This window comes from Buteo buteo, chromosome 18, assembly GCF_964188355.1.
Source record: "Buteo buteo chromosome 18, bButBut1.hap1.1, whole genome shotgun sequence".
NCBI classification, from domain to species: Eukaryota; Metazoa; Chordata; class Aves; order Accipitriformes; family Accipitridae; genus Buteo; species Buteo buteo.
The window spans coordinates 23585526-23606253 of NC_134188.1; the positions used below are offsets into that span (position 1 = coordinate 23585526).

The window sequence follows — 20728 nt, forward strand, 5'->3', positions numbered from 1 at the left end:
ATGCATGGTATTTATATAGCAGTATCATACTAATTAAACAAATAATGAACTATAACATATGTATTTTTCCATAATACCCCCCTGGGATGTAAGAAATGCTTCTTCCATAATACAGTTGAGAAACTGAGGTACAGAAAAGCATGGAGGTTTTCCAAAGAGAATCTCAGCAGAGCACAAATTGAAGCAAATTCTCTGAACTTTCAAGCTTGTGTTTAACCACATGACTAATTCTTCAAATAAAGCTTGATGAAGTGTACTGTGGCTTTTGGAAACTCGGCTCCCCTGGTGTACCGGCCTTTCATGTCTTCTGAGAAAGCAAAAAAAGGCAAGTGGTTTAGACTAAGAACTGTCTAGAGAGACCAGCAGGATTGTCACCTGGAGAAGGAAGTCCTCTGGCATCCAGAAGACAGGTGAAGGCATAGACCAGTCTGGGCCCAGTAAGTTGGTGGCGGTGACTGAACGGGTTGATTCTGGGTGTGGGTGGGGAACTTTCCTGCATGCAGGCCAAGAAGCACAGGCTAGCTGAGACTTTCACTTTCCCTATGTTTTGGATGAGCCAGTGAAACCCGGCGGAGTTGAATGTGTAGCTGGCCATCTGGAGGATGTCAGCTGACAGCTGTGAAATGAAGGGGAGCTGTCTTCTCTCCAGTAGCTCAAGGGCACCCACGGGGAGAAGTTAAAAACCCTCACCTCTGAGAACTTTGTGCCTGCCCTTCTTTCAACAGACTGCAGCACAGTCATGATTTAGTCTTAATTAAGATGCCAGTCTAAAAACATCCTGTCGTATTTTAAAAACAAGCCTGTTCTTTCTTTGTCTATTTTCCCCCAAACACTTTTATCACAACCTTGATCTTACAGCACAGACCCGAGCAGAGCTTTTTTTAATTGTAAGCTACAACCTTTTGCTATATATTATGCAATGCTTCACTGGAGCCTACAGTTCTGCAGATGAAAAGAGAGACAGCTTATTGCTAAAAACACTACAGTACATGCACCATTTTAAGCGTATCTCTTCCTCTTCATCTCTGGAGGTTATGTGAGATTAAGTTTTACATACAGGGCACGGCTCACCTCTGTCACTGCTCTCAAAGCAATGGCTTTTTGAGAGTGGAATGTCTCCCTCAGGGAGGAAAGACTTGTTTCAGCCCCTACAAGAAAAGAAGATAAGGCGCCGTGCCTGCAGGCAGATTACTTTTCCCCTTTGGTAGAAGTTTTTCTACTGTGCATAATTATTATGACTCTGGGACCTGTGGTTTCTGAAATAAATAAATACAAATCTGGCACCCGCAGTTACTTCATTTATAGTTGTAGTAGGAACTTGCCAGGGAGTACAGGAGCAGGCAGCAGAGCAGAGCCTATCTCCCTTCTGCAGAAACACCGTTTTCAGACTAAAGGACTTTTGTAGAGCAAGAGGAGAAGAACAACAACAAAAACAAAACCCTTGAGGCGCAAGAAACGCCACTCGGCGACCGCGGGAAGGCGGGCAGCGGGACCCTCAACACCCGTGGCGACAGGGACTGCTCGTTTCTACCTCACACGCGTCCTCGGCCAGCCCTGCCCGGCACGGCCGCGCTACCAGCAGCGGCATAAAGTGCCACCAGCTGTTAAAAGACGGGTTAAATTGACGCCCGGCCCCGCCGAGGCGAGCGGCCACCGCGCCGTCCCCTCAGCCGGTGGCGGCCCCCCTCAGGCGGCGCGCGCCGCCGGGCGCGGGAAGAGCCCTTTTTCAGCAGTGTGGCAGCTGGCCGCTCCCCGCCCGGGGAACGGGGCGCGGGGGCTGCTTTACGGCAGGCGTTTCGACCTCCCCGTCCGCGCTTTGCGGCTGCGTGGCGGGGTTGGGGGGCGGGGAAGATGTCTGAGCGGGGAGAAGCCCCGGCGGCGGCGGCGGCATCGGCGGGAGAGATGCCGGCGAAGAAGCAGAAGCTGAGCAGCGACGAGAACAGTAACCCCGGGGACCTGTCCGGCGACGAGAACGTGAGGCCGGGCGGGAGAGTGAGGCGGCTGGAGCCGGGGTGGGGTGGGGGGGCGGTGAGGCGGGAGCGGGGCCTCACGCCGGGGGCGGGCGGGCGGGAGCGCTGAGGCGAGGGGGGCCGCCGCCCCCTCTCACCCTCCCTCCGGTTCCCGCTGTGAGGAGACAGAGCTCCCGGGCCGGCCCCCCTCGGGTGTCCCGCGGCCCGAGGTCCCCGTCCGACCCCGGCAGGGCGGAGAGGGGGGTGTCAGCCCGCCCGCCTCGGCTCGGTGGCCGGTGCTGGAGGCGGGCGGGCCGTTGGAAGGGAGGCGGCGGTGTGAGAGAGAGAGAGCAGCGTGGGGCTGGGAGGCACTCGCTTGTCCTCCACGTGGGGTGAGGGAGAATTTGAGGCCCGGGCTCCGTGTCGAAGTCAGCTCCGAGATGTCAGACTTTTTTGCTGCAAAAGAGCAGGATTTTTCCATCTTTTTCTCGCAGTTTTGGGTCGTGTGCCCTCACCGTCACGTTGCAGAGTAACATGCAGCATAAATTTATGTGTGCAGCCCTTGGGTGAATGAGGGATAGGGGATAGTGCTCCGAAGCTTCTGTCAGCGGGGCATGAGCACTGTAATCTCTAAGTTTGGCTAAAATCTAGTGTTCAGAACAAAGGTAAGGTGTTTGATACAGAATAGCTTTATACTTGAAACATAAGTTTAATCTAAGGTATCTAGCAGTCATGTAGTTCCTCAGTGGGGGGGGGTTGTGTGTGTTAGCTTTATGCAGTGTGGGTTTTCTTCTGGTTAGAGCATTTATCCAGAAAGTGAGGGATCTGGACCACATCTCCCACAACCTGTGGAAGTCCTGCTTGTGAGACAACAGGCAGGTTCAAGGTGCTCCGCACCACTGCCACTGAATTTTTTTACTGCTCAGCAGCATTTGTGAATCCAAGTGTAGTTTGGTGACAAAGGCGTTCAGGTTTGCTTTGGTGTCCGTTGCAGGCTATCAGTGACCGCGGATGCAGGCTGTCTGGTTACTGAAAATGTGACCTGTCTCGGTGGTGAAAGGACTCCCTTTACAAGAGTTTGTGACAGGACTTCACTACTCCTGAAAGATGGGGGTTTGGTTTGAAGTTGGCATGAAGTGTTGATTTGGAGAAAGGGTGCATTTTGTTCTGCCAGTATCCTGGGTGAAAGTTTGTCAGTTATGTTGTAGCTGCAGATACCCTGTGTAGTTGCATCATACCAGGTACCTGGTGTTCTTATATTGACAGTATCTAACCAGTCCAGAGAAAACTTCAGTCTTGTGAAGTATTATGACTCTGGCTAGCAAGTGCGCTTCGGAGACAAGACTTTGGCAAGCTCTGAAATTTCTTAGGGCGAAGGAGAAGAAACTGGAAAATGTAAAAATTGTTAAACTTGGTTATGCATATTAGGGGAGGGTTGGCTTTTTTAGGGGTGCAACGTGAAGGGAATCTCTCCAGGTTTGGGCAGTTGGCTTACAGGCTTGCGTGTTGTCTTCCTTTTTCTCCTCTCGATGTCCTGATTTTCAGAGTTGTTGGGCAAACAAAGACCAGTACACCTGTATCGGCTTCTGATGATACAGATATGAAACTGGGACAAAGAATAAATGTTTGGTGGGAATTGGTGTATTAATGTTTATAGTTGACCTTATTCTGTATTCCTAGTGGAGTTCCTGATGCAGCTTCATGTTACACTTAATCTCCTCTAGTGTCAGGCTCTTGCCTGCCTCTGTCTCCCTTAATTCAGCTGTAGAAATCACATGGCCTTGGGATGAGTTCTTTCCCCCCCACTACTCTGATAGAACGTGAACAGACTACCTGGCCAGAAAAAAAAAACCAAAAAACCAAACAGTTGATTTTTAACAAGCTGAACTTATATGGAAGCACAGGGTTGACAGTTACGATGCAGGTAAAGTTGAAGTGCGCTGTGATGGGTGATGCAGGGAATAGAAATGTCCTTTTGAGCAGTGTCCTGCAGTCAGACTGCATATGAAATTGTAGTTTCTGTTAATTGTCTGAAGCTGATCTAAAACTGCTCAGCGACTGGGAGGGTTGTTTTGCACACCCTCTTTTTTTTTTTTTTTTTTTCCAGTTCTCCTCATCCTTACCTTAGCTTTGGCTGCTGACAGTTGGAGGGCCAGTTGGATTAGTTAGCTGATCAGACAGCAAGCTAATTTTTTTGTTTGTTGTTTAACTTAGCTTTTAGTTGAAGCAAGTATCTGTAGAAAAAAGCAGGAGGGAGACGTGGGACTTCCTCTTCTAGTGGCAGTACTGACTTACTGCAGGACTGTGCTGTGCCTGATGCTGCTGAGGGCGTACCAAAGTCTCAGAACGGTTAGATTCTTGGTATGGCTAAGCATAATGTTTTTACATGAACAACTTCTTCCTTCACTACTTCAGAAGTACTCATTTTGTCTACATCAAAGATGTTTTCTAGGGAAAGCAACCACTTTATCTTTCGACATTTTCTTAAGAGCAGCTACCGGTATTCTGAAGAAACTTAACTAGATCATAGTTCACGTCTCTCCCTCTTGGATTAGTCCTCATGTGACTCATGTTCTGTTTCTAGGGAGGAATGCTGTTATGTTAGTAATAGATTTAAATACATGAATCTAAATAACACCAAGTCCTCAGATCTTCTGTTCTTACGGAGGAGAAGGAAAAGTGAAAAGGCCAAGTGCTGCAAAATTAGTTGAATTTGTACAGCAGTTAATGATATCTTTGTTACATTCTATATAATTTGCATGTTTTCAGGATGATGCTGTTAGTATTGAAAGCGGTACTAACACCGAACGCCCTGATACACCAACAAACACTCCTAATGCACCAGGAAGAAAAAGCTGGGGGAAAGGAAAATGGAAGTCAAAGAAGTGCAAATATTCCTTCAAATGTGTAAATAGCCTAAAGGTAGGTGTGTGTAAGCTTCAACATGGGAACGCTGGGTACCACTTGCAGACAGTAATATTAATGTTGACTGTGAGATAGTGTCAAGGTAGATATTTTTAAATATCTGTATACAATTATGTTCCGTGGTCATTTGAAGAAAGTACCTTTCTTATTTGTAATAGCTGAAGTTTTGGAGAGAAAGGATACTCAGGAATAGGAGACAGTAGGTAGTGCTGCAGTTAACCCAATTTTTTGGGTATAGGTTTGCAAAGTTTTGTGTGATGTGTTATACTTATGTATTTAATTGAAGCTGTAGTTGCTTGAGATAAGAAACTGGATAAACAAATACAAATAAAACAAAACCTGTGGCAACTTGATGCAAAGCACAGAACCTGTACAGATTTTTCTACCCATTGAAATGTATTTTAAAAAAAACCCAAACAAAACAACCCAACAATCCTGAAATAGTTTTTCCTCACACTTACCGGATCAGGTGTTTTCTGTCCTCTGGCAACTGTCATAAATGCTATATAGTGCAATTTCCATAATTTATTGTGAGTGTTGTGATTATGAGTTTGCACCATATCTAGGTCATATTTATCTTCCCACATTATACCTGATGGTATTAAGGGATGTGGATTCATGGTCTTCACTCCCTGTTCTTGTGTTTTAGGGTATTATTGTTTTCATCTGCACTGGTGACACACTATGGTGGACTGAATGAATTTTCTTTTTGATTCTTTTACACTGTAAGGTTGTTGTTTCTTTCATTCCTCAGCCTTGTGTGGGATATTTATGTGGTAAAAGCTGTAAATATGCCATCTGAATGATTTTTACAAGATTTGTAAATAAAGAAAAGATTGCGTCTGGAACAAGATGGGAGTTTTGCTAAACTTTATATTTAGCTAACAAGAGGATGTGTGCAGCTCCATAGTGGATATTATTTTCTGCAGAATTGCTTTGAGAGGTTTTTGTTATTCCTCCACACTTAACAGTTGAGCTGTGCTGATGTAGCTGTTTCCAGACTTTGGCTTCAGACTGCCTCACTGAAATGCTGGGGTAGCAGAGCGGGAGGTGATGAGAGATTTGGAGCATGGAAACCTCCTCAATGACCTTTGCCACTGGAGAAATTGTGATAGGAAGTTATACTGACAAAAGTATCTGGAAAACAAGTTGATGTTAATGTGTTTTTTGAAGTATAAAAATTGTTTCCAGTCCCTTCAGGGTGTAGGAGGAAAGGAAGTTCTTTCATTTTCACCTAGGTAGGCAGCTGTTCCTGTGATTTGCATGAATTGCCCCTGCAGATAGTACCTTTTGTGGCTTCAAGTCATACTTCAAACACAGGCGCAGGCCTTTTGGAACCCAAATATTTAACAAGTTCTGAGTTTTTCTAAGCATATTCGTTTTCTATCTGCAGATCAAATATTCCAAAGGGGTTAGTACTTTTCAAGTGTCTTCTGGGAAAACAGAATATTCCCTCACCCCAGCTTCAACCCAGGCCCCAATATGGGGTCACCCAAAAGACCACCGTATGAAGTTAAGCAATCCCTGACTTCTGTGGATTTGAATCAGGGCCTGGGAACAGATTCCTGTGCAAGTGGAGTCAAGCTGTGAGGGAGTAAATGTAGCATTTCAGCTAAGTGGGGTATTTTTATTATCTTCTTTTTCCCATTTCTCTTTGAACTAAAATTAATGCTAATAATAATAAACGAGCATGTTAGTACAAAGACTAGGTAGCAGCCAAATTTGGTAACTCCTTTTTACTTCATGTTTGAGGAAGCCTCTCTTTTCTTTTTCCTGTTCTTCCATACTAATTTTGCAGATACTGTGGAGATAAACTCTATTGAATATTGTATATGGGTTCAGAAAGACACTTGTGACTCTTTGCATATCACATTACATATCCCATAGTTTATATGTCTTTGAACTATGCTGTAAGGTGCATGTACTGAAATTAATGAAGAGTCGACATGATTTAAAGACATGGAAATTAATTTTAATATTCTTTAGGAATGTATAAATTATGTGTTTTTCCACTTTCCTGCTCTTGTTTTTCCCTCTTATTTTGCTTTTTACATTTTTCCCTTGGAGAAACAAAGAAATATGGCCATTACTGTCTACTTTGAATGTTAAATGGTTATGATTCAGCCTGAAAAACTCAGCGCTTGCTAAATATGCTTTTTAAACACTACTGTGGAAGTTATTTTGGGTGAAATTTAAGCATCAGGAAAACAAAAATATGACTTGGAAAATGACAGGAAATAAAAAACTGCCTTTTTTTTTTTCCTTTTTGTAGTACTGAGTTACTATAAGGTACACTGAGAAGTCTTTGCTCTCTGTGGGCTGAATGGAAATGTAGTTTGTAAATGAGCATATACAGCTAACAGATGCCCATCCTCACAGATCCATACGTGTTTTGCTTGTAGATCTTTCAGCAAAGGGCCGTGTGTGTTCTGTGTTGATGCGCTCCCTTTAAAACAATACTATTATTTGCCCTATCCTTTGCTCTTGCTTAAGGTGTGGCTTAGTGGTTGTTAGCAGTCCCGTGTTGTCTCTCAGCTTCTACTCGCTGTCCCCTGAGCTGGGAATTGGTAACCAACCACATGCAAGTCTCTAGCTTGTTGATGTGTGAAGGAGAGATAACTAAAACCATTACCAATAATGGCTTGCTTCTACTTCTGGAACTAGAAATGCATGTGTGGTCAGTTGGTTCCCCGCTGGCAGTGTGGGTGACAGCGTATTAAAATGTCTTCATGTAGTTGCAGGTGATTATTTTTTGTGTTGGCACAGTATTTACTTCACTGCCTTCAGTCTAAAAACAGGTCTAGTCTTATTCTCTGACTGAACCTGAGTTGATGTTGAGTGAGTAAGGGCAGAACTAACCATTGATTATTTATTTATTTGCTTTTGTAACACTTGTAGGTCTATTTTCTCCTCTGCCTTCTTTCTCTGGTGCATGAAGAACCTGAGTACTTTGGGTTTTGTGCCCTTTTTTCATACCAGGGTCAAGATGGCATTTCACAAGTCTACTTTTGGACCAGCATCTGGGTCACTCTTCTGTCTGTACAAACTAGTGGTCAGATTTGCATGACATACTTGGCATGTCAGAATAACCATAATGTGCAGCACATAAAGCGTAATGTTTTTAAAAACCTGCTTCATTGTTTAGAACTTGGGTCAAAAATTAGGGTGGACAAGTATTATCAAAATAGCTATGTGCTGTCTCTGACCAGTGAGGATGACGGTAGTTTAAATTAAGTGAGCATAACTTCTGCAGATACCCTAGTGACTTCCTGCAAGAGCCTCTGCCTGACTTCTTCATGCATTAAACACCAGAAGGACTGCAATATGTACAGTCAGGCTCTTGGAGGTTGTAGCACTTGATGTGCGGAATGTAGCGCAGATGATGCAAGTAGTCTAAAGACATTTGTCTCACAGAGTAATTTTTCCAGGGAAATAGGTTGTCTTTGAAAAAGCTTACTAAGTACTTCAGGTATGTACCCAAATATAGAAATATAGAAACAGTATAGCCCTCTGTTGTATCCCTCTACTTACTATGTATCACCCTAGTCTGGGTCCTACCTAGGAAATCACAAACTTATTGCAACTTATGCTGGAAAAATATCCTATCCTGAAGGGGAAAAGCACCTTCCTCTTCATTTTTTTTCCTATTTCACTAAATTTATCAGAAATGGTGCACATGACAGAGAACAAGATTATTCCAGAGAAACAAACTTGAAACCTGCTAATATATGTCTGTAATAAAGAAGTAAGAATCCATGCATTTTACCTGTGCTATCTTCATATGATATGTCAAAAGCCTTCAGTATTCACCAGCATGAACTCTTTCACACAGAAATTCAAAACCAACTAATTATTAGTGGATTTTTTTTAATGTATTCTGTATTTGACCTCTCAGCCGTTCTTTTCAAGGAGGACTTAAAAACACTCAAAAAATAAGCCTAGAAAGTAAAATTCATAACTTTATTGGACAGTAAAAATCATGGCTTTGTGTATGCAATTTTATGGCATACAGTTTTCTTCATTCTTAATCTCTAATTAAACTATAATGCTTTACAGATGCTGAATACTTGCTTTTTCCTTCTGTCCTGGGGTCACTAATAACCTTGCTACTTTTTCCTTTGCTAATATCCCATATCCCTCATCACATAAAGCTACTAGTCTATTCTTTCATGTTATGGTGGGTAATACTTCGGGCTAAACTTTTAACTATTCTTTTTAATCTGTATTCAACTTTGAAAGTTGTTACCTCTCTTAAAGAAGTGCAGGAGGGCCTTCATCTCTGAAAGATTTTCTCCCTTCTTTTTCTAGCTCTTCTAGCTATCTCTGTTAATAACAGATACTGCCTTTCTCAGTAAATAATGCCATTTTAAATTCTTCCAGACTTCCTTACTTTTCTTTTTCTGAGTAGTGTTGGACTCCCTACCCACACCCCCTCCTCAAATTTATTCTTTGGTTCTTGGGTAGGCCAGAGCTGCCAGGGCTAATATTTCTCATGTTGTTTCTGAGAAGCACTGCCATTTGAAGGCTGCTTAACAGCCGTCATGAGACACTTCCTTCCTGCCTGCACTGTCCCAGACAGTCCCCTGTGGGGAGGCACTTTAATGAACATTATTCTTACTGAAAACATCCTGTCAGGACAGGCCAAAATACTGTTATCAATTATTAACAAGCACTACCATATTCATAAACATATTTGCTTCTTTTTTTTTCTCTATTAAACTGATGTAAGCTGTATAAAAATAATACTTGGCATTTCTCTGGTAACTTTGTGAAGGCGATCTGAAAACACTTTGTGGATGTGAACTTTGCAGCGGCGTTGTGATATGCTGGAGAGAGTTTGTCATGTCTGTGATAGAGTTGCAAGACCTAACTGTGCTGTAATAGTTAAATGTGACCCTTCTCCACCCTTATACCAGTATAATTCTGTGTCCTGATAATTCTCCTCTGTAAAGTTGTAAATCCTTGTGTGGAAATAGTTAGAACAATGTAAAATGCATATACATGTGGTCTTAGATGCAGAGGTTGCCTTGCTGAAAATTGCAAAACAAAGTAGTAGAGCTGCAAATACAAGTCAGGAGTTCTGCCAGCTTCTGGCCATAACTGTGAGACAACAGTTCTTCCCCTTCACTTTTTTTAAAAGCTTGGTGGGGGAAGAAAAGGGGGAGTGTCAGAATGTTCATTTGACCTCCCTTAAGACAGCTAAGTTAAAATGTGATGTTACAAAACTGTTCTTTTTAACTGTTCACTATCTGAACTTATACTAGATGCAAACCCAGTAGTTTGAGGAGGAAAACACATCAATTAAACTGTTTACCACCACAGCTGAATTTCACAGAAATAATATGCCTGTGGGTTTGGGTTTTTTTTGTCTCTAATCTTACTTTACATCTACAGGAGGACCACGGTCAGCCATTGTTTGGAGTCCAGTTTAACTGGCACAGTAAAGAAGGTGATCCTCTTGTTTTTGCCACTGTAGGCAGCAACAGGGTGAGTAATCTGTTTTTAACCATAAGCCCTTCTGTGTGGTTCTGCTTGCATTCTTTTTTTAACAAAACCCTTTACCTGTGTTTAGTACAGACACGGGATACTTCATATTGAAAGTTTTATTTCTGAAGTATGTAGCATCTGTTATCTGGGAGAGTTGCATCCTCTGGATTGCTTTATGAAGTCGTGTGTCAGCTATTTGGGAATTAGCCTATATATTAAAGAAAAAAAATCCTTCGGTGATATAAATGTGGGGTAAGGAAGAGAGGAGCATAAATGTATCTTCTCGCTAAAATTACTCTTAGATGTTATTGTTTCCAAAAGGTCATATGCGCTAAAATGGAATGAGAAGTGTCTGCAATGATGCCACACTGCTCACTAGCTAAATTAATGGCCTGTGTGGAGTGAATTTACAGGCTTTTTCTGAACAAGGATCTATGTCATTTCAGTCTTGAAAATAACTCCTGAAGTGCATTCTATGCAAGTGTGAATAAACAAGAAGCCTTTCATTTCCAGGTTGTTCCACCTGGCAGTTACCAAGAATGCTAAACTAAGATTAAACAAGGTATCAATGACTCATTAAAAGACCAAGTCATGTTAGAGATAGTGTGGTGGGCTGATCCTGGCTGGACTCCAGGTGCCCACCAAAAGCCACTCTATCACTCCCCTCCTCAGCTGGACAGGGGAGAGAAAATACAATGAAAGGCTTGTGGGTCGAGATAAGGACAAGGAGAGATCACTCAGCCATTACTGTCATGGGCAAAACAGACTAGACTTGGGGAAAATACTTTAATTTATTACCAATCAAATCAGAGTAGGGTAATGAGAAATAAAAACTAAATCTTAAAACACCTTCCCCCCACACCTCCCTTCTTCCCAGGCTCAACTTCACTCCTGAATTCTCTACCTCCCCCCCCAGGCAGTGCAGGGTGATGGGGAATGGAGGTTGGGGTCAGTTCATCACACGTTGTCTCTGCTGCTCCTTCCTCCTCAGAGGTAGGACTCCTCACTCTTCTCCTGCTCCAGCGTGGGATCCCTCCCACAGGAGACAGTCCTCCACAAACTTCTCCAACATGAGTCCTTCCCACAGGCTGCAGTTCTTCATGAACTGTTCCAGCATGGGTCCCTTCCCCGGGCTGCAGTCCTTCAGGCACAGACTGCTCCAGCGTGGGTCCCCTGCAGGGTCACAAGTCCTGCCAGAAAACCTGCTCCACTGTGGGCTCCTCTCTCTCCACGGGGCCACAGGTCCTGCCAGGAGCCTGCTCCAGCACGGGCTTCCCACGGGGTCCCAGCCTCCTTCAGGCATCCCCCTGCTCCGGCGTGGGGTCCTCTCTCCCCGGGCTGCAGGTGGAGATCTGCTCCCCCGTGGACCTCCCTGGGCTGCAGGGGGACAGCCTGCCTCACCAGGGTCTTCATCACGGGCTGCAGGGGAATCTCTGCTCCAGTGCCTGGAGCATCTCCTCCTCTCCTTCTGCACTGACCTGGGGGACTGCAGGGCTGGGGCTCTCACACATCCTCACTCCTCTCTCTGGCTGCAATTGCTGTTGCACAGTAACTTTTTTCTCCATCTTAACTCTGTTCTCCCAGAGGCACTACCACTGTCACTGATGGGCTTGACCTTGGCCAGCGGTGGGTCTGTCTTGGAGCCGGCTGGCATTGGCTCTGTCGGACATAGGGGAAGCTTCTAGCAGCTTCTCACAGAAGCCACCCCTGTTGCCCCCCTGCTACCAAAACCTTGCCACACAAACCCAATACAGATGGCTGCAGTAACTAATTCCAAATAGAGTTTAATCTTACTAAGACTATTCAAATAATAGATTTAAATATCTGGGAAGGACTGCTGACAAGTCCTGGAGTGGTGCTTTACTGAAACTGCTGTGAGCATTCTTTTATCAAACCATTTCCACCTGTTAGAAACAAACATGATAGATGAGATCTGAACCATAAAGGCACACTACCTCTCCCAATCAGGAAGTGAATACACAGGTGCATGTGATTTCCTTTTGAAATACCACAAGTAAGCAGCAATTGCTCCTACTTTTTTTTTTTTTTTCCTCCAGGTTACTTTATATGAATGTCATTCCCAAGGTGAAATCCGTCTGTTGCAGTCCTACGTGGATGCTGATGTATCCTTTTAAGTTAAAAAGCCACTTCTTTGCTTCCTGTTTATCAAAAATGAAGAGGCTTTGTAGGAAAAAGCATATGAATGTTTTGTCTGTGATTTAATACTTTGCTCTTGTGGCACGTTCCTTATGTTAGGTCCAAGTCTTACCACTTTCCCACATCCTAGAGACCCTCCTATTGAAAAACTATTAAAAATGCAGACTCATGGTCCATGCCGTATTAAATATTGGAAAACTGATATTCCATCTGTTTCATTTTCCCAATGCTAATATTTGTGTAATGTTTTACATTCACTGCTTTACAGCGGTCTCCATTTCCCTGTGAATTGGAACTGGATTTAAAGCCTAAGAATAATGTTTCATGGTCTGAAGTGGTAATAACTTGTATTGATCATTTGCAGTACACAAGTCAATAACTTGTGAACGCAGTCTTGATTCATCCTCATTTTATTCCCAATCTTGGGATGATTTGGAGAAGGAGGTTGAAAAGTGATGCCAAGGGAAAAAAGGTGTTCTTTGTATGCTAAGGAACAGAAGTGGGGAAACTGACATCTATAGAAAAGGTGATGTTGCTTGTATTTGCAAATGTATTATCAAATATGTATCTTTTTGTTATTGGGTCTAGCAGAGACTCCTGGGACCTTGCATAAAGCAGCATTTTAAGAGGAAAAAACCCCAAACCACATTGTTTAAAAAACCAATCTGTTTCTTCTGTGTTCCTTAATGTGAGATGTTGTAGGCAGATGAGAATTTCTATACCTGTGCATGGACATATGATAGCAATACAAGCCATCCTCTTCTGGCTGTGGCAGGGTCCAGGGGTATTATTAGGATAATTAATCCTATTACAATGCAGTGCATAAAGGTGAGTGCTCCAAACTTAGAGATACAGCTTGCATTTCAGTAAGGCATGAAACTTATGTCTTCTAAATACATGTAAACATGAGGGGAAATGATAACTTGGTCTCTGAATTCTATCCCAGCACTACGTGGGCCATGGAAATGCAATCAATGAACTGAAATTCCATCCAAGAGATCCAAATCTCCTTTTATCTGTAAGCAAAGGTGAGGAAAAAAACCTCTTTTGTTTTTGTTTAAATCAGGATACTTTGGACTGGATTTTGGTCTTGAAAATGGCCAAAACCTCATGATTTTTTTATGAATGGCACTGGAAAAGTTTACCTTGAAAGTCTAGAGCAAATCTTGCTCTTTTATGGCTATATATCTTGTACATATTAAATCCATGGCCTACAATAAACATAACTCCACCTGTGGTGCAAAGGGATTATGAACAGTGCTGCTTTTAGGAAAGAAGAAACATGAGCATTGGGTTGCTCTTTCCTTTCCAACAGTCGAGTTAAATTATTTTCAGTTGTTGAATCATGTTGCCATCTAGTGGGGATGTCTTAATGTCGCAAACAGCATTCACCACTGTGTTCACGGGCAAAACTTCGATTCTCTATCGCTCAGGAGCAGCTCTGACTTTAACTGGACTTTGTGTAAAAAGCATATTAGTGAAGGGAGAAGTGAATTTTTGGTATGGTGCCTTATGGACTTGTCCAGAACGTCTAAACAGTCACAACTTCCTAATCTTGACTATTTTGTTAAGTAAGGGAATATTTGAACTGCCGCAAGAGCAAGCCTTCAGGAATGCTCGAGTTGGAAACATTAACATGAGGAGACTTGACTTTAGCCTATTTGGTATTACTGATGAAGCTACACGAGAATAGGAGTTGGGAACCTCTGTGATTCTTGCAGCGGTCAAGTTTGTGCTGTGGGTCTGTAACATTGAATTTCTTTGAGTTCTGTATATATTATATATATATTTTTAGGTTCTCTTTTTAATAACATTTTGACATGAGCCATAGTACTACAAGTTTTAATGTGCAATCTCTGGACCAGGTACTATCTCCGAGAGGGCATGAGGCAGGAGAATATTGGAGTCTCAGAACTGCTTGGCTGAGAGATGAGTAGAAAAAGAGGAAAATATTTTAGACTGTGTGGCTTTTCAGTTGATATTGCTGTAACTCAGTGCAGTGTACTTGTGGAACCCAAAAGAGAAATACACTAGAGGTTCCCATTTCCAAATGGGAAATACAGTAGAAGTTCTTCATTAGAAATTGTTAAAAATTTAAGTAAGTGGATTAGTCCGATTTGGCTTTGGAGTACATATTGTTTATAGAAACAGTTTCTTCCATCGCTACAGTCTGTGGTTCATAAAGAATAATATTGTGAAGATTAAAATAAAAAAAGGAAAATCAAAACTTCTCTGAATGCTGATGTAAGAATGGCTGAAAGGAATTCTAGTGTTTTTTTGATATATACAATTATTTTTGAGACAAGACTGAATGAAAGCACACTTGTCCAAGATTAGACTCTTCTTTGCTTTTCAGATGATCTAAAGATCCAAGTATATTATCGTTAGAAGCTGTCCCTAGGGGAGGGGGGTGGGCACGCTTTCTCAATTACAGAAGTCCTCTAACAACAGTTTAGTTATAATGGCAATTTTAGTTAATGCAGTTCCGTTGTTTCTTACAAGTGAAGAAGAATTAAGTGCCTTTCTGATGTTTACATGAACACCTGTTATTGAAATTAGTTAAGCTGAAATATATTATTCATATGTACATATAAAAAGCAGCATGTAATTTTATTTGTTCTTTATAGATCATGCATTGAGACTGTGGAACATCCAGACAGACACGCTGGTTGCAATATTTGGAGGAGTAGAAGGGCACAGGGATGAGGTGTTAAGTGCAGTAAGTGGAAGACTGTGGGGCAGTGATTTAGATTTACAAAGGGTAGTAAGCCTACAATATGCAACTTTTTATCCTCTTGTGCACTGTTTTGATATTATACCTACTTAAAAAAAACCTGAAGTGCATAAATACTGTTTTAAGGGGATAGACAAGTTTAAATCTAAGGTGGTTTGACTGATCTGGCCACCTCTCAATATACAGGACAGGTGTTCACTTTCTATGTCTTTCAGTAGCTAGTTTTCTCACAGTGCAGCCTAGAAGCAAACAAAACAGCTCAGTGGGGCTAGAAAGAGTAAAAAGTTTTCACGATGGTCCCACTTTTCAAGATCTTGAGGTCTTATCAAGCCAAAGCAGCAAGAACAAATAAGCTTTGAGAGACATGGTAGTGAAGGAAGTAAGTTATTTCAGGTGAGTTATGCTGCTTTTCAGTGGCTGTGAACAGACAGACCAGCGCTGCTGGTACCCAGCAAATAGCAACTACAATAGTTGACTTCTAATACACTGCTCTTAAGAACTTTTTCCATTCCTGTTGTGTGACCTGAAAGGTGAGGGGTGAATCTATGTGAAATCTGACACTATTATTCTCTTGTGGTTCTGAATAGTCATCACCCATGTTGTAGCTCTGGAATTCTGCCAAAGTTGGTTCTGAATAGTCATCACCCATGTTGTAGCCCTGGAATTCTGCCAAAGTTGCTCCATAAAATGAAACCTAGGGAATTTAGTGAGGTGGGAGCACTAGCAGTAGATTCATTGTCTGTCAGTGCTGTTGAATATGCCTCTCTTTCTTGAGAGAGAGTAAATATAATTAAGATACTGTGCTTCTTTACAGTGAGCAGGATTAAGTTATTAGTATTTTTCTATTTGAAATACACAGTTTTATTGCATTCTCTAAGCCAAAAATGCTGTTTTGATGGAAATGATGGAGTAAAATCTGAGTTGATATAATGCAGCTTAGGCTGGGGGTCCTCAAAATTATTTCATATACATAGGATTATGATCTTCTTGGTGAAAAAATCATGTCCTGTGGGATGGATCACTCTCTAAAACTCTGGAGAATTAATTCCAAGAGAATGATAAATGCCATCAAAGAGTCTTATGAGTACAACCCAAATAAAACCAACAGGTACGTAGTCTTCATCTTCTTGGCTGTCTTTGCAAAACATGAATATTCTTATCAAAGGCCCAGGTTAATTCATATCCAAATTGGGAGTTCTTGGGGATAGCGAGTGACCTGGGGATTGTGCTGGGTACTGAATCTCTCTAGAAGATGTCTTATTGATGTTTGCTTTGGTAGAATTTTATTGAATTCAGATTTAAACTCCTGACACTTTTATTTTTAGATATCTTAATTATTTCTTATCTGCTTGACTAGAAAATGTCTGGGATTATTATTTCTACATTCTTAATTAAAGCTTGTATTTCACCATGTTTCAAGGTGTCAATGGCTTTTCTTTCTCTCACCTCGAAATTTCTAGGAAGGAATAAAATCTGTGTAATTAAATGTAGGAAATAGTTTTATTTTGAGTAGTTGTTATTATTATTGTATCTGTTATTTGACTTTGGCATGGGGACAAAACTGTTTACACGGTAATAACCTTAATTTTCATCATTCTCTGACCTCAGATATGAGTCAATTGTGAAGTAAACATAGCAATTAGATACATGATAGATAAATCATCATTTATGAAGTTCCTCAACTTTTTAATCTTAACTTCCAGTTAAACCATTGAGAGAATTGAAGAGTCTAAAACACACTGAACATGTTCAGCAATGAGACTAGCTGTGAAAATACTCTCGCTTTTTTTGGTAATGTTACCAGATATTAAATGATGCTTTTTTAGCGTGCCTTTTTAAAATTATGATTTTTTTTAATAGTGTGCATTTCTATTTAACAATTTAGATGTTGTAGACGCAGCATCAGGAAAACTGAGCTTTAATTAGTTCTTGAAGTATTTGGTAACAGGAGCTGTATTCAGTGTCTGAAGGAGTGGTTTTGCTCAGCACTGTCTCTGCAGATTCTTGTACCTGGGGAACTAGTTATTTCATTAGGAATGAGGATGAAAATGGTCTGTTCCCATTATTAAAATAAAAAGTCATACAGGCAGAGCTGTTTCTCCCTCTACTTTGTTGTATAATTGTTAAAAAAGACAGGCTTTTCCTTCTAACATCGAGATGTTAAAACCGGCCATTAAAAATTAGACTTGTGCTTCTGTGTTTCTCTGAGCCTCACTTGGCAATTTTCTCCTTAGGCCTTTTATTTCCCAGAAAATACACTTTCCTGACTTTTCTACAAGAGACATACATAGAAACTATGTTGACTGTGTACGATGGTTGGGAGATCTAATTCTTTCCAAGGTAATGTTGCAGCTTTTTCAGCTGCGTTACTCTTATTTGCTTGTTTTGAGGATCTTAAACAATAGAAGTTTCACTAGCATGGGGTCTTAGGTTAAATTGCTATGCTGGGTCAAGTGGTTTTATGGAGTGTATTGTGAACTTTGTCAACTGTAAGGATGTGTGGATAAGCAGCTTGTACTTAAAGTAAAATTATTACTATGGCTGTACCTCTGCCAAAAATACAGGTATACCAGCTAACCAGAATCCGCATGGAATGTACAGAGAGTATATAGATACTGATGAGGTGTCCTGCTGCTAAAGGGAGAAAAGAGGGTTCCCATAATGGAGTAACTTTGATTAATATGTTGTGTCCAGTAGTAACATTTGCTTGCATATATAAAGTTATGTGGTCCAACTGCCTCATTGCCAGAAATTGGTGCATGCGCAGTCCTGTTGGTCAAAGGGATTGGGTGAACAATCCTCAAATTGAGGTTAATTTAAACTGCTCATGAAAGTGCGTTTGAGCACATCTGGTTGTCTTCCTCTGAAGTGGGTGAGGGAGGGCTCCTGCAGTCCTGTTGCCTGGCAAAGCTGCGAGGGCAGCAGGCTCCCAGCGATGGGCAGCGATGTATTGTTGGTGATGTGGCTGTGATCTAAGGACAGAGGTGAGATTTTTCCGTTGTACTTTTTTTAATGTAATTGGGAAAGCTGTGAGATGAAATGTTTGGTTATAATTATAGCTGTGAATGTGCAGTATAAATGTATATATAGGTGATTTTTTTTTTTCATTGTTTCCCCCCAGTCTTGTGAAAATGCCATTGTGTGCTGGAAACCTGGCAAAATGGAAGATGATATAGATAAAATCAAGCCCAGTGAGTCAAATGTGACCATACTTGGGAGATTTGATTACAGCCAGTGTGATATATGGTATATGAGGTTTTCAATGGATTTCTGGCAAAAGGTATGTGTGAGCTTTGACTTTGCTGTATTTGAAGGTGCGTAACTTTCCATTGATTCAATGTTTATGGGCATAGGAAGTCTTGGTTCATGTGATGTGATGTTTGAGAAGCAGCATTATTTGCTGCAAGGGGCTTTATATGAAACTGGAGGAGCTCCAGATTTTCATTCTGGGTTCTGCCTGGTGGAAAAAGTTCCACTGAATAAATACTTATTTTCCATCAAGGGTATGTTTATTGATAACTTCCTTCCCCATCTGCAGAGATGGATAATAAAGTGGAAGAAAGGAGGCAAGTTTTATATAATTTCTAGTCCCTCCAACAAACTCATTAAGTCATTCATGTTCAAACATTCACACACAACTTACCAGCTATAGAGCCTTTATAAAATTCTGGTTTCCATTTTTTGAGATAGTATTTTAAAACTTCTATATCCTCTGCTTTCTTTCAAAGATGCTTGCTCTGGGCAATCAGGTTGGCAAACTTTATGTCTGGGATTTAGAAATAGAGGATCCTCATAAAGCCAAGTGAGTACTTTTTTTTTTTCTTTTATTTTTAAGACAGGGATTTGGGGTATTTCCCTTTTTCCTTTACTGATAACTACAGAAATTCTTTAACAGTAGTAGTCATTTTCCATTTTAACTACTAGGTAAATAAACATTCTGAGCCCCTGGAGGTTAACATTTATTTTTTTTTTACTGATTTATTATTTATATTACAGTAGTGCCGAGAGGCCCCAATCAGATTGTGCTGGGTACCATATGTAGATACAGTAAAAGACAATTTGTTCCTCAAAGAGTTTACAAACTAATTAGGTGGAAAATTTACAGAGCAATTAAGATAAGATGCTCTAGGTGGGTGTAGCACATGACAAAGGAGAAATAGGTGAAAGGACTAAAGTAATGAGAGTATAAAGGTTAGCTATGAGCACAATGTGGAGAAAACAGTATGGCTTTCTAGTTCCTCGCCTGTGTGGCCAGGCAATTTCACTGCGTGTCTTGCATACATATAAAAACATACAAATGCAAAAAACCTCCACACCCCGCATCCCTTCCCCAACCCTCCTCCATTATATGTATAAAACATATATACACTATTTAGATAATATATGCATTATATTTGTACATACACTATATAATTATACATTTATATAGCTTATATGTATTAAAAATATATATGTGTGTGTGTGTGTATATATATATATATATGTATATATATACACATAGACATACAAAGTTCCTGAAAATGCTGCAGTCTTTAATCTCCCAATTACGATATTTTATTCCTAACCACTGGGAAAGAACACTGATGAAGTCCTAAATAATGTGATTCAATAAGCTTTCAATTAGTGCTTCAGTGAAAACTGGGAGGATGAGAAATGGCAGTGGGTGAACAGGAAATTACTGCTTTCCCAAGTCCACATTTGGAATACAAAGTACACCATGAAAGGCATAATCCTGTTGCCCTTCAATTCCTCCTAGGTCATATAAGTAAGAGGTTGGTACAACAGTGCTCCATAATGTAGTAGCAAGTGCAGATTTAACGTCGCAGCTGAATAATTTTCTTTTATTTATAGGTGTACGACTCTCACTCATCCTAAATGTGTCGCTGCCATTCGACAAACCAGTTTTAGCAGGGATAGTAGTATCCTTATAGCTGTGTGTGATGATGCCAGTATCTGGCGCTGGGACAGACTACGATAAATTACTTTTTCTTAATTCAAAGTAGAAAATATATTTTCAAATTATAATATAGTCTGTTAACTCGCTAGTATGGTAGATGCATTTAGTGTAGACTTTCTTGAAGGTTCAGCAGGCTGGAGCTGAACTTAGTGATGTTTACATTCTGTGTATTGTTCTGCTTGAAATTGCTGCTTTTAATAAAAAGAAGTATTTTTGTAAAGTTTTCTGAATTGTCCATTTTAATTATTTCCCACAATACATTTTAACTTATGGCCTAAGAAATTGCTTTGCAGTATATGGTAACTTGCTAGAAGTTTGATATGTGTATGCTTGCAGTTGTATTTGTGCCTTTTTGACTGAAAACCTAATGAAGCTGTTGAATATTATCCAGGGACCACACAAAGGAAATACTACACTTAAGAATATAGTATAAATAAATGTTAAATCATTGCTAAAAATATTTTTAACTCATTCCTTAAGTTAGTTGCCCATTGAAATTGATTAAGTTTTAATAATCTC

At 40.9% G+C, this 20728-nt stretch overlaps 1 protein-coding gene across 3 annotated transcripts; it reads left to right on the top strand.

Moving 5' to 3' along the window:
* Positions 1-1813: 1813 nt before the first annotated feature.
* EED (embryonic ectoderm development) lies at positions 1814-20429 on the top strand. 3 transcript variants are annotated; one of them, XM_075050167.1, is made up of 12 exons: positions 1814-1974; positions 4719-4871; positions 10269-10361; positions 12419-12484; positions 13221-13346; positions 13465-13546; positions 15146-15279; positions 16227-16360; positions 17487-17592; positions 18374-18532; positions 18981-19054; positions 20104-20429. In XM_075050167.1, the coding sequence occupies exons 1-12, from the start codon at positions 1852-1854 to the stop codon at positions 20228-20230; spliced, it is 1377 nt and encodes a 458-aa protein (XP_074906268.1). In that variant the 5' UTR covers positions 1814-1851; the 3' UTR covers positions 20231-20429. The 3 variants fall into 3 exon arrangements, with proteins under 3 accessions (XP_074906268.1, XP_074906266.1, XP_074906267.1); XM_075050165.1 differs by having other exon boundaries at positions 15146-15237; XM_075050166.1 differs by lacking the exons at positions 13465-13546; positions 15146-15279.
* The last annotated feature ends 299 nt before the right edge of the window (positions 20430-20728 follow it).